General features: G+C 41.0%; 1 protein-coding gene across 1 annotated transcript; it reads right to left on the bottom strand.

The window, feature by feature from the left end:
- Positions 1-662: 662 nt before the first annotated feature.
- Positions 663-8,952, bottom strand: LOC148436135 (embryonic protein UVS.2-like). The gene is made up of 10 exons (XM_088465298.1): positions 8,901-8,952; positions 7,898-8,032; positions 7,688-7,805; positions 7,281-7,459; positions 7,096-7,177; positions 6,824-6,951; positions 6,327-6,442; positions 4,736-4,961; positions 2,335-2,453; positions 663-884 (listed from the first exon to the last, which is right to left on the bottom strand). Exons 2-10 carry the CDS (start codon positions 7,995-7,997, stop codon positions 663-665), a joined length of 1,290 nt encoding a protein of 429 aa, XP_088321424.1. The 5' UTR covers positions 7,998-8,032; positions 8,901-8,952.
- Between the last annotated feature and the right edge of the window lie 5,506 nt (positions 8,953-14,458).

Raw genomic sequence — 14,458 nt, 5'->3', positions numbered from 1 at the left:
AGAGAGATGATAAGGGTTGGTGCATACCTCCCAACATGATCCATTCCAGGATGGACAAAATGTTCTGTTCCTGGACTTAACTCTTAATTTATGATTGCCGTCACCAGTACTTAAGCACCTCTCTTATCAATTAACTAGTTCAACACAGGTGACAGCAATCATAAATTAAGAGGGAGGTCCAGGAACACAGTTTTTTGTCACTAATGGAATGTGTCATGTTGGGAGGTAAGGTTGGTGTCATCTACAGTCTGGTTCAGGCACACTGCCAGATTACCAACAGGGGCACCCAAACATAGCAACATCACTTGAGTGGGGAGTACTGTGGCATAATGTGAACTGGGGGCACTATAGTGTGTTTAACACATTTGTGGTGCTGAGTGTGCAGAATTTACACATTATTCTTTTTAATAACATCACCACTATATCATTTCAACAATTTACTCGGTAGTCACCCTTACAAAGCTTAATCCAGCTCTGCTCAGGCGACATCTGGGTTCAGACTACCTGAGATTACAACAAAGCTATATGATGTGTGTAAATGAAAGTGACATCATAAATCAGTATCAGTGAGGAACAATACACCTAATTATTGAAATAAATGAAATCATAAAAGTTATATCACGTCCTATAGTATTGTTCTGTAGTGAATAGATGGGATTGTATTACTCACTGAAGGTGTAGTAAGCCTGGAAACCTTTTAGCTGAGTTTTGATATCACTGTGGAATATCACCACCATGGTATTCCCAGTGGAGGTTATGGGATTAAATCCGCCGTCTTCACCACAGAATGGACCGTACACACGAGAATCAAAATGGACCTCCACATAGTCTTGGATGCAGTAAGAGGCGTCCTCTAGGTGAAAATCAGTTACAGTCAGTAATATCTGTAATACAAAGAAATATTAATTATTATTAATGAAAGAGACATACAGAAAGCAGATACGGCAGAAATACCAAAGTCAGCTAGAATATTCCCCACAGGCATAATGTGTGAGCATATAAATCTGAAAATAACATCATACATAGATATGTTTATAAGTTTCATATCTATACTGATCATTCTTAAAGCAGAATATTTGTATTAACCAATCATACAATTTGTGTCTTAGAGCCTACGAAACTCCTTCAAACAAATCTATCTCCACAGCCATTATAGTCAGTAAACTACATCATACAAATAGGACTAATAAATTCTTAGATAAGGAGGTGACTTGGCCACTTACCTCATACCACAGCCCATGATGAACTCAGTATTGGCCTGGTGACTACATTCACACATGAGACACTATCTCTCTCTCTCTATTTATCATCTATCTATTATCTCTCTATCTATTATCTCTCTCTGTATGGGCTCTATTTACTACAATCCGCATTTGTAATGCAGATTGTAGTGTGATATTAACGACTGAATTCGCATTGCGAATTCAGGCAATATCACAGAGATTTACTACAAATCCCTTGCAGGGACAGAGATTGTGATAAAGCTCTGTCCCTGAGAATCCCCTTCGGAGTCTTATCACGGTATTTTCACAAAAAATACCGTGATTAAGTGCCCGCGCATGCGCCGACCGGTTGCCGCTGCTTCCACCCCTCTGGTGCTAAGCCCCGCCCCCCATGACCCCCCTCCCCCCCCAGTGACCACCCTCTCCCTTACTTACACTTACCTGCATGCTCCAGGCCTACGGTGATGTTCTCCATTCCTCCGGTCAGGTGATCTCCCATACTGCACTGGGACCCGATCACCTGATGACCGGGCAGCAGTGCACTGTCGGAGACCAGCTGACCAGAGGGGAGTCATCACCGGTCCCTGGAGTCAGGTAAGTAATTTTTTTTTTTACTATTTTTTTTTCTTTTTTTAACAGTAATCAGCTTGCGGTCTGTTTAGACCACACAGCTGATTACTGGGACCGACTCCCAACTCTGCTCTCCCCGTAAGAACAGGCCAGGAGTCCGGTAATCGGCGGAGACCCTGGATAACGCCACCTCCAGGTGGCATTATTATCACAGGGCTTTCCCCGATATTTTTTTACATTTATTTTTAGTAACTATGGTCGGATCACATTTCCCATTACAGTTATGGGAAATGCGATCTGCTTTACTAAAAATAAGTGATACTTAGGGGTTGGAGTAGAATTTTACGAATTCTACTCCAATTGCCCTGTAATAACTATAGGTGATACAAAATAATGTGAAAAGGGTGTGAAAACACCCTTTTTCACGTTATTTTAGTAAAAATAATGTTAATAAATAGAGCCCTATGTATCTATACATAAAGCTCCATAACATTACTGAATCCACTACATGAATTATCTTAGGCTACAAAACTGTTCTTACCCGATATCCCCGAGGAGCTGTAATATTGAAGGTACAATCCATGTTTGGGCTGTATGCATTTGGGTATCCAGGAGATGTAAAGTTCTTCTCAAAGGAAAAGAAATTCCCTCCACATGGTACTTTAGGAAGATATGATATAAAGCAGAGAACAAACAGCATTTGTTATCCAAAATCCAGCAAAGGACCAGGATATGTAATTCTCTAAGACAGGGGTTCCCAACTACGGTCCTCAAGGCACACTAACAGTCCAGGTTTTAAGGATAGCCATACTTGAGCACAGGTGACTTACTTCGTACCTCAGTTATTTTGATTTAACCATCTGTGCTCAAGCATGGATATCACTAAAACCAGGACTGTTAGTGTGCCTTGAGGACCGAGGTTGGGAATCACTGCTCTAAGATATGATGAATACATGACAAAGCTTCCATAAAACTAACTTAGTTCTATAAAAAATGTGTTTATGGTGTAGTTACTGATTAGAGACAGCCAATCATTAATAATTATGTTTGTAAGTGTATGTCTACTATTAAGTGCCTGTGGTTTTCTAATCATCATCATCATCATCATCAAAGTTTATTCATAAGGTTTCACAAATTCCACAGTGCTGAATAGGCAAAGAAACTAACAATCTAAAACAAAGATACATAAAGGATGATAGAAGTCACACTATGACTGAAGGAGCTTAAACCTTGAAGTTTATTGAACTGGTTTGTCATGATATGGCCTGAGCTATCACACATTGCATTCTGTCCATTCAGCTTATAGCTGATATGTGCTTGACTGAATTCCCTTACCTTGGAGCATTTTGAAGCAGGTATAATCAGGCAATCCAGAGAAGTATATATCATATAATGTTTCTACTGTTAGAGATAGCACAGGAGATGGACAATGTGTAAATGGATGGATGCCAGAGATAGATGTGTGACATAAAGTTGAGAGGTCCTTGCTCTAGATGTAGGCAGCAGAGGGAGGCAGGAGAAGTTGGTAGGGCAGGGGCTAAAAGGAAGAGTGGTAGGAGATGTTGCAGGTAGAGGGGAAGCATTTGCGAATAGATAGGTTTTGAGGGACCAATTGAAGTAGTGAAGCTTGAGAAAGAGTTGGTCAGGTGAGATAGGGATTCGCACAAGTGGGAAGCGCTGCAGGAGAAGTCTGGTTACTAGGGACAGGAAAGGTATACAGTAGGTCTCTAGATATATTGATGGCAAGAGGAGATATATCTCAGGACAAGGTCAGATTTATATGTAAGGGGAGCTATTGAGGGCTAGTGAGGGCTGATTTGATGTAGTTTCTATTCATACTAACACTGCCATATACAGTGGAAACAATATTTTATAAATTAGTATATAGTCAATTAATCATGGTACAATATTACTGAAACATTAGAAACAATCAAACATCAGTGGTTAATTAGTTAATTCATGTCAATTCTTCTACTTTAAGATCCATTTTTTCAAAACTGATTCTCATGGACTTGTTTCCAATTATAGTTTAATGGTAGTTTTCCTTCTGTTTCTACTCCTACTGTATAGGAAAAAGTTACTGCATGAAGTACAATAGCAGCCTAACCTGTCTGTTGCCGAAAAGATCTTACAAAGATGATAGTGACAAGTAGGTGTAGTAGTGTCTCTGCAGGAAATGGTCACCATATGATTAAGTGGATGGTTCATGTTATCTTGGGAATTGTAGCTAATTAGTTTAGCTATGAGCTACATGTTCTAGATTATTGATACAATCATCCATGCTGTGACTGCCATTCAGTGCAAGGAACCTGACAATGGGCCTGATTCAGACCCACTCGCGAGCGGCTGTCCGCTCGCAAGTGGGTCGATGTTATGGACTGAGCATGCGCACGACGGAGGGAGCTCCGTCGTGCGCATGCGCCAGACGCGACGAGCGAAGGAAAGTCCTTCGCTCGTTGTGTCCGATCAAAGGGGGCGTGCTGTCAATGTTGATTGACAGCACGCCCCCTTTGGTGGGCGTGCCGGGGGCGTGCCTCCCTGACGGGGGCGTTCCTAAGAGAACGCCTCCCGTCAGAAGCCGGCCCACTGACATCACTAGTGATGTCAGTGGGAGTGATTTTGGCTCTGATAGAGCCAAAATCACTCCGGAGCTTGCGGTTGAAAACCTCAACCGCAGGCTCCGGCTCGCAAATTCGATGGTCGCGATGGTCTCGACCATCGCGACCATCACAATGCACGCTCGTATAGCCTGTGGGTGGTGACCCACAGCTATACGAGCGTCCAGGAGGACGCTCCATGAAAATGAAGCCCGGCCCTCATTCAGAGCGTGCGCTCTGCTCAGAGCGTACGGCTCTGAATGAGGGCCAATATCTGTAGTATATAAGTAGGATTAGACAGTGGAAAACTAAAGCATTAAGCATTTCTATAACTGAGTACAATACCTGAGCCATATGTAGCTTTGAAGCCGACCCCTGTAACGCTGCTGTCACTGGCAAACTCCACCAGCATCTGGTTAGTTGAAGCAATGATTAGAGGGATCAGTCCAGTCCCACAAGTTTTGTCCAGCAACAGGGGAGATGTCTTACTGGGACCATCATATATCTTGATGTAGTCAGATGCACAGTCAGGTGAGGATTGGACATCAAAGCCATTAAAATTCAGGGTAGCCTTAATGTAAGACATATCAGGGAGTCAGCAATAACTTATTTATTTAGTCATTTCATTTTCAAAATAAGATCATATGTCGCTTAATGTACACACTTTATGCCAAACTGGAGGATGTGATCACCTTATTTAGGCTTATTTACTTGAGTATTGTGAAATCTTAAATGGAGAATTACATCTTTGCATTGAGCAGAACAACCCATCATACTGTATGTCCCCATTGTATATGATTCCCCAACATCCTTCTTTTCTGTTGGAAATTATACAATCCTTAGGAGGATTTATTACTATAAAAAGAACAGATAAGTATCAGAGAATGACCTCTGAATACTTTGAACCTGGTGCTAGTACAATAATCCCTAGATAAAATGACACACTAGTAATACAGCAAACCAGGATGTGACAGCTGCTTAGCTGCCCAATCTATAAGGCACACAGAGAAAAGGTTCCCAGTTGTGCCAGCTGGTGTAATCAATTAGGTATGATAACTGGTGCTCAAACCAATGGTGCTCAACATATATGACAGTTAGGAGATGATTGGCTGGAGCACCATTATAATATGCAATGAGCTTTATCACTCGTTGCGTATGATCAAACTTGTTAATAAATGAGACCCACAGTGTTTATGGAGCACATTCCACTATGCTCAAATATGGGACCAAGTAAATGACTCTTAGCATAGAGCCAGTTATGAATTGATGTAAATAAATTGTAAATTTTTGTGCAGTCCGCAGTTGGAGCACTCCACTGCAAATACACTGCAAATGTATAATGGGGCCACAGGTAGTCACAGCCACACTATGGGCCAAATATTATATTGTGAATGTTTAGAAAAAGAGAGAGCTTTCTCACACTTTTTAAACAACTCGGCCAATGTAATAGAGTCCGAGAACATGAAAACTCGCATGTTATTCAGGCTCAAGAAACCCTCACGATTTAAATTCTCATCCAGACATTTTCCCATTTTGAAGATACAACTCAACCAATGTAATAGTGTGAGAGTTTACTGCTAAACTCACATATTTTCTAAACACTCACCCTATTAAATGTGGCCCTATGTGTGTTAGAATTATATAATCACAAAAAAAGCAGCATCAGCTTCAGCAGTCTAAATAAATTCCAGGCACAAATGCTCCAAATCACCATACACCTCTATCTTTACCCATAGCTGGGGGCCGATCTGATGGCTTCAATGAGGTTTTATCCCAGAGCAGTCGGCCAGCATCATCTTTCATGGATATCTGTGCAGAGATGTCCATGAAAGATAACATTTTGCCTCGTTCTGATATCTGAATTAAGTGGGTAGTACATATATAGTACATATATAGTACATATATATGTATATGCTCCTTCCATTCATTACTATACCTGTCCAGATGGTGTCCTGATCAACCAAACACAGCTGGCATCATTGGGATAAGCTGAGGGATAATTGGCTGAGGTCAGGGTTCCATTCTTATCATTAAGCAAATTTGCACAAACACCTAAGAGGTAGAAAGTGATATAAATTAATGACTATAGATGTGGTAAAGTATAATGAGTTGTTATATTACTAGGGTGAGCTACATATGTGACAGATACAGCCACTCAGTGTAATGGGCCTCACTTTGTGTTAAGAAACAATCCCACTGAAATGAGCAAGTCTACACCTAGATAAACCATGTTGTGACACAAGAGGCACAAATGCATAGCATACAAATAATGACCAGGATATATTTATAATGGGCTGTAGAGTTGGGACTGGAAGCGTGAGACCCAACCGCCACCACCTGCAGAGCAACATGGCCTAGCTAAGGTGGACATTGCAAGTATTAGCTAAATTTTCCTCCTAACTATAACTGAGGCTATATGACATCTATACTTACTACACTGGTAGAGCCGGTTAATTTTAGAAACATCCAAGATACTCAATCCTTTTCTTTGACCGATGGTTATGGTAGGATCAGGCTTGGGTACAATGGAGGGTTGATTTGAAGTGTTAGAGAATGCATACCTGTCACACAGACAATAAACATGACAGTATCATGTAGAAATCATTACAGTCCAGAATTATAGAGACAGTTATAACATCAATGTGCACTAATTATATGCACGCACCATCATCTATCATGTAGTACCTCTGTGCATAGCAGCTTACCTGTCATAATGCATCACTGAGCTATAATCATACTCCAGACCCAGGTTATTAGTGTTTTTCTTTATAAAATTCACAGCATTACCTGCAACAAGAAATCTCCCATTACTACACATCACATGTGAATGGAAACATCACAAAACTGTGTGACAATCAGTATTTTTGTGCATTTGCCATGTGCGTAGTACCTGGTGAGATATACTGGTAATTGATGGTGACATAGTCATCACGGTCACTCCTCATATGCTCATGGTAAAATCCCAGGACATGACTTAGTTCATGTTCTACAGCTCCTCTGGACATACAACCAGCAACATCTAGTCCAACCATCTGTCCTCCACCTTGTCGTGCGATAAATGATGTACAGCTGGAGGCAGTGAGGAAGGTACAGTATGACAGTCTGTTCAATGGTTACAGTATACTTATATACACGGTGAAATAAACAGTCATCACTGGAAGGTAAATTCACACCCATTCCAGAAGAATTCTTATGGAGAATTAGCAGTAATCATGAAGAACAGAAAATTCTGCTTTTGTTACCAGAAGCCTCTAAGTTAGTGTTACTCTATAACTTAGACATAATGGAAGAACCTACCCATTTGATGAGACAATGTTGATATAATCCTTCTCTGCAGTCCGTGGTACAAACCTCACACACGTCAATGTCTCAAACTCCTGCATAGAAGTTTTGAACAACTTGACTTGATTGTCATCTTTAGAGAAAGGAAGTTGAGCATATATTATTATATTAGAACAATAGGTGACCATGACTTCTTTAGGATACCATCAGGAATATATAACTCACTATAAACAGAGGCCAAGGTGTACGGAACAAGGACAGTCCCATCTGCAGATTTAGGCCACAGGCAATTTTTACAGCTGATGGCGCTGCGTCCAGGTTTCATGAGCACATCTCCTTCATGCACATTTATGTTGGTATCTACATTAACCAGTTACATGGATAAGAAGCATTCATACATTAGTGTATCGTATGTAAGAGTTATGTAAAACTATTAATTCATTCCTATGTTGTAATAATAACAAAGAGATATTATACCCATCTTTCTTTCCTTCAAAGATGTGTTTCTTAACTCCTTGACACACCTACTTTGCCTCCTTCCTTAAGGGTCTATTCAATATGTTAATTATCGGGGTCCGGGCGAACCTTGAAAATTAACATACTAATTTGCGGTGAGCACTGGAGCAATTTATCATTACACTGGTGTGGAGACAGCTGATCCAAAAATCATCTGTCTCCCAAAATGTTTTCACTGCTCCTTCTGGAGTAGTAAAACTTAGCACTGCTGAGTCTAACTAAAGTTCATGCAGGCGCACAAATCCCCGGCATCCTGTGGAAGGAGCCGGCCAAGGGCGGAAAGATACTTACTGTCTAGTAGAGTAAAATAAATAAATTAATAAAAATAAAACAAACTCTCTCTGCCATTTTACAAAAGCTCAGCCTACTGACCCTTGGGACTGGTCATCTAGGGGGTAACTAGTACAGTGAGTAAGGATTAATGTAATGCATCCCCATTCACAATTACTGACTGCTAATAGTATGGATTACAGGACTAGCAGTTGGGTAACTACAAATGTTATTACTGGGCAATTCTTTGTCAGTTTTGGGGAAAAGGCAAAGAACAGAGTAACTCTATAACTATCCCTGGTCTTAATGCTACTTTCTATTATTAGTTTCCTTTGTGTTTAGCTGCCTACTCATGTACCAACATAGACTTTAAGGAGCCAACACAGTTCTAAACCTAACTGGTTTATACTGTTTATTTTTAGCATTAGTAGCATGTTTATACCTTTGTTGACTTCAATAATCTTGCTGAAGGTACCTTCCTGCACTCCGGCATCAGTGTCTTCTGTAAATAGAAATGTACATACAATATAATAACCATAAATACTACACTTACCTAGATAGTGCATTGAGCATATGTTGCAGTTCTTGGAGTACAATAAACAGCATCATACTAAATACATTCCTAACAGTTATCTTATCAATGATCTATCAGATACAACACATGTCCTTACTTATGACCAGATACATATGTTCTATGAATTATCTTATAATTCTTACCTAAATGGGAAGGTGCTGTCTCCTTCTCATTGTTCAGTGTCTCTGGATCTAAGAGAGAGAGAGAGAGAGAGAGATATGGAGAGATGGAGAGAGAGAGAGATGGAGAGAGAGAGAGAGAGATAGTTATAGATATAAATATATAGAGAGAGAGATTAGTAATTGTTTTGCTGACAGGTGTGAGACCAGCTTTATAGGTGACTTAGGGGTCTATGTACTAAGTGTTGGAGAGAGCAAAAACACCAACCAATCAGCTCCTGTCATTTCTCAAACACAGCTTATTGGTTGGTAATTTATCTCCATCCACTTAATCACTCTCCAAGACTTAGTACATAGACCCTATAGTGATACACTGAGTAGATTTTACTCACAGTCACCAGGGTCAGGTGTCACTTTATATTAATTTGTCCCCTGATTTCTATAACAGTTCACGGATTTACTGCATCTAATACGTGGTGGTTTGCATCAACCCTTACTAATATCACCATTAGAGCTCTTTAGCCTGACTCATTTTATTGTATTTTAGCCCTTACTACCATGCTGTTACCATGTTGGCTTCATGAAGTCTGCTGAAGTTATGTTCCGCCTACACTAGCGATGGATTTTCCCTGAATCTAGCCAGATGTCGGGTTGGAGGATCGGTGAAATTTAACATGTTGGATTTCACTGATTTGCTGATCACGATTAAAATATGACCGTTATTAGAACATTTTTGAAATTTAACATGTATAATTTCACTGATCTTCTGATGATAGCGGAACATCGATGGCCACCCATCGACATTTCTGATCTGATCGAAGGATCGAGAAATCTGTGTATTTGGCCCTTTACCTTCCTGTACTCTGCCCTCTGTATCTGCTATAAATACAAAGTGCATAGAATGTGATGACAATGGCTACTACATTTATCTGACGAGTGTCCTGAACATCATCATCTGACTCCACACTGCTGGGACATCTGCTTAGTATGTGCCACATGGAGCATGTGCAGAAGAGGTTCTTGCTTTGCTCTTATGAATGTATGAATGTAGAATGGGGGCCTCTGTGGGGGATAGTCAGAACTTCGAGACCACCCTGTCATGGCATATTTTGTTTGTGTCCTTGAAAAAGCCTTAATTGACTGAAATGATAGATAAAACTGAACTGATTTCACCATATAGTATATTAAAACTATTTTAATATGGATTGTGCCAATTCATAGTATTCTTACCTTTATGGACTGTATCCATCTCCTTGATCATGGCCAATGTATTTGGATCTGTCAAAGACAAGAAAAAATATAGTGATGGTGTAAAAATTAGTTGGAAGATGAGGAAGGAATTTATTTTAAATAATGACATGAGAGAAAAAAGTAGGTAGAATAAAAATAACGGAGAAATTGACTGAAAGAGAAAAATGAAGGATATTTAATGAGAATTTAAAATTTGCAGCTTACCAAAACCATTCATTTCATGCTGGGAAAGCTGAAAGATAAATCTGTTTTAGGTAATGCTCACACTGTGATTTGTTTTACTCACTGGTCTCTCTTAAAGCCCTCACCCCAAGTATTATAATTCTTGAGAAAGAAGTGAAGTTCCCAGCTCATGGCCACTGGACTCTTTATCATCTGCTACCACTATGCAGTCAGTCACTGTGCTCCTCAACCAGTAGTTACAATAAAAGAACATTAAGACATACATCAATGTGAGCTTCCTCCTGCATTCACTTTTTTATGATCATGGTGACTGACAGTAGGAAGGGAGAGAAACAAGAGAGGTAGGTTACTTGTCCTCCCTCCTCTCTATCTTCTCTTCTTCCACTGTCACTCAGCTCACTGCTTGCATAGTGAATAGAAGAAGTGAACAGTGATATATGTACAGTATCCTATAAATTATATTCCATTCACTGACTAAGGAACAGAGAGACTGTTTGTATTAATGTACTGGGGAGGGGGTGAGAACAGAAAGCCTTACATTTATACAGTTACCACATACAGTACTGTATGCCCTATAAAAAACACAAATTTCATACAGAAAAATTGAATATTAGAACCACACAGTCCTCTAAAACCCAGCATAAGGTACCGTTAATTATCTCACCTGAAAAGATGGGGCCAAAGGAAGACATGTCATTGTGTTCATAACACAGAGCAGAAGAAACAAGGAGAACATTTTATCCATCTTGTTCTAGTAGCCTCTGTATTGTATAGAGAATCTCTCTAGCTGTATGGTAACCTCAGTCTCTGGAGCATCTTATATACTGTTCTAGGAGAAAATCTAACCAACCACAATGACGTATTTCAGGAATGACCAGAAGAGATGCCTGCAGTCAGTGCATGGCTGTTATATGTATGTCATTATCTTCATGTGTGACCACATGGGGATTATCATAATAAGGTTCTGCAGATCATTTAGTGTCACAGTAAAGTATATATTCTCTACAATGTTATTAAAAATAAGTGTTTTTTACTGAAATGTTAAATGTCCCGTCAGCAGACTGCTCATCTGTGTAGGCCATAGAGTGTCTGTTTTCATCAGTTACTTCTAGATTTACTCCAGGACATTAAACCCTATACAATGAATGTGAGATTGACAATGGTAATCAGGATATTTATAAACTATGTACTGACTGTAGGACATCATCGTCATCCAACTACTGTCTGATGTATGAGTATAACCACTTTCCTTCATGGATCAATACAGGATAATTCTTATTTACCAAACCAAATGTTCTTTTATGCGTCAATATATTTATGAATTTAGCTACAGTACCCTAGGTACCTAGTTATATATTGATTTAGCCTAAAAGGTCTACAAAATTTTCATAATAACAACAAAAATTAATCAGCTGTTTCCATAGCACATAGCATGTATAATCTGTGGAAGGTGCTGGACACAGGGCCTTATTCTGACCCGCTCGCAAGCGCTGATGTCAGTGGGTGAGCTTCCGTCTCTAATAGAGCCGAAAGCTCACTGGGGCACTGGGACTCTGAATCAGACTCACAGTTTGAAAATAAAGATTAATTTTACATGGCATCCACTCTCACCAGACCTGTGGTATTTCTAAGTGGACTTAATTGTATATTTCAACTTTGCTGTGAAGTGTTGTGCTGTATTGTTTTTAAATGTCACCAAGTAGTTACATAGCTAGATTCCTTTATGTGCCCCCTGAAATAGCTACCATCACTTGTGGTCACCATAGCACTCAGACAATTGGAGGAACCTTGTTAAAAAATTTTGTCTCTCGCCTGCTAAAAACTTTGCATAACTTCCTTCCCAGGGCCGGATTTACTGCTGCCCATCCTAGGCGTCCGCTTATGGCCCAGCGGGACCCGTGGCTAAGATGTATAGAGTGACCGCGCTCCCCCCACCTCCACCCTGGCGGCCGCGCCTGGCACCACCTCCCCCCCAAAAGTAAAATAAGGTGGGCCCGTTACCGTGTCTGTAGTGCTGAGAGCTGCCAGTGCCACTCGCGTCATGACGTCAATGTGCATGACGCTGCGCGGCCATTTCCCTCTGACCCTCTTGCATCTGTCCGTGGTCTGACGCTGCGTGATGTGCCACGTGTTCCTCCGAGGAGCAGCTGCAGCAGGGAAGGAGGGAGGAAATGGAGCCGACCTACTGTACGCCGGGCCCGCGCACAGCACACAGGCACAGCTCTGCACCTCCACTGTTCCAGCAGCTTTTTGTGTTGGTGAGTGTGACATAAATGACAGGATGTATATATAATATATATATATATATATATATATATATATGTATGTATATGTGTGTGTGTGTGTGTATATATATATATATATATATATATATATATAAAATATATGTGTGTATATATGTTTATATGTGAGTGTATGTATATATATATATATGTGTGTGTGTATATGTTTATATGTGAGTGTATATATATATATATATATATATATATATTGTGATAGGATCACTGGTAAAGTGGCCTGTGGCTGGTACATTTGTCCCAGATTCCTGTCTTATGTGTTTTAAACCCCCAGGAGAAAGTCTGCAGTGTAGCAGGCTTTTGTCTCGGCTTTTTGAAAAGCCGGTTTGGGACCTGGGGGTTGTGGGTGAAAGGAGAGGGAGGGCTCCACCCACGGCCACTCCAGGTTTTGGGTCTTGCAGCCTAGTAACAGGCTTGTTAGGGTTTCCACCTGAGAGTGGCCAATATAAGCCTAGTTTGTTTAAGGCTGAGTGTCTCACCTGGGAGAGCAGGCAGGGAGTTTGCTCAGAGACACTTGAAAAACCCTATCTGTAAGTGCTGTGCTGTGCCTTTGTTGCTGGTGAGGGCATTAGGCCTGCCAGGTTCTTGTAGTGAGGGAACCACCTGTAAAGTTAGAGCCCTGCCAGGGCTAGGATTTATGTTTATGGTTTCTTTTTGTTGTTTCTGTGTTGCACAATAAAGACTGGCGCCGACCAGCTTGTACTCGAATCCAGACTGGCATACTGTTTCCCAGCTGCTGTGTGTGTAAGGAAGGAGTCCTCTACCCTAATTATTAGGGTAGAGGACCCCTAATCTGACTGTGTCACAATATGGTGGAGAATGCGGGCACCCACACACACTGAAGTTGCAGCGAGAGGAAAACTTTCCGTTTAAAAATTAAGACACCCAATTTGTGAGTGTGGAAATAACACTGTGTCCTTGGAGTCCCATAGAGGAGGCGTCAGCCAATGCTCAGAGAGGCAAAGTTCAGCTTCCAACCTACACCCCAGGTCAAAATGGAGGAAATTATTAAGGCCTTGCTCCAAGATACAGCAGCTCAGCAGGAAGCTACAGCAGCTCAGCAGGAGACTAACAAACTTCAGCAGGAATCCACCAGGGTGCAACTGTTGGCCTTGGAGACAGCCCAGAGGCAACAACAGGTCTCCATCGAGGAAAACAGCCAGGCCATAAAAGAGGTGGTACAGCACCTGGTCGCCCGACCCAGAGATGTTATTACTGGTCCTCCCACCCCCACTCACTCCGTACGAGCCAGTCACTTCCTCCAAAAGATGACTTCGGACGATGATGTGGAGGCCTATCTCACCGCATTTGAAAGAACGGCCGAAAGGGAGAGTTGGCCCAAGGAGCAGTGGGCAAGTCTGGTGGCACCTTTTTTGTCTGGGGAGCCACAAAAGGCCTATTTCGATTAGGGGATTAGGGGGAGAGGGATCCCTAATCTGACTGTGTCACAATATATATATATAATGTGTGTGTATATGTTTATATGTGAGTGTGTATATATATTAGGGGTGTGCACCGGCCACTTTTCGTGTTTTGTGTTTTGGTTTTGGATCTGGATCTTTCTTCGTGTTTTGGA

The sequence above is a fragment of the Taudactylus pleione genome, unplaced genomic scaffold, assembly GCF_031769625.1.
Source record: "Taudactylus pleione unplaced genomic scaffold, aTauple2 ptg001956l, whole genome shotgun sequence".
NCBI lineage: Eukaryota > Metazoa > Chordata > Amphibia > Anura > Myobatrachidae > Taudactylus > Taudactylus pleione.
The sequence above is the reverse complement of the archived record's forward strand: the minus strand, read 5'-3'. Positions and strand labels throughout refer to the sequence as shown.

What these genes read in the sequence shown, in the direction of transcription:
- LOC148436135 (XM_088465298.1), bottom strand. Translation starts at nt 7,997, where the DNA reads ATGAAACCTGGACGCAGCGCCATCAGCTGTAAAAATTGCCTGTGGCCT. An exon ending in TTACCAGTATATCTCACCAG is followed by an intron (nt 7,178 to 7,280) that starts GTACTACGCACA and finishes TTCTTGTTGCAG; the next exon opens with GTAATGCTGTGAATTTTATA. An exon ending in TCAGGACACCATCTGGACAG is followed by an intron (nt 4,962 to 6,326) that starts GTATAGTAATGA and finishes TCTTACATTAAG; the next exon opens with GCTACCCTGAATTTTAATGG.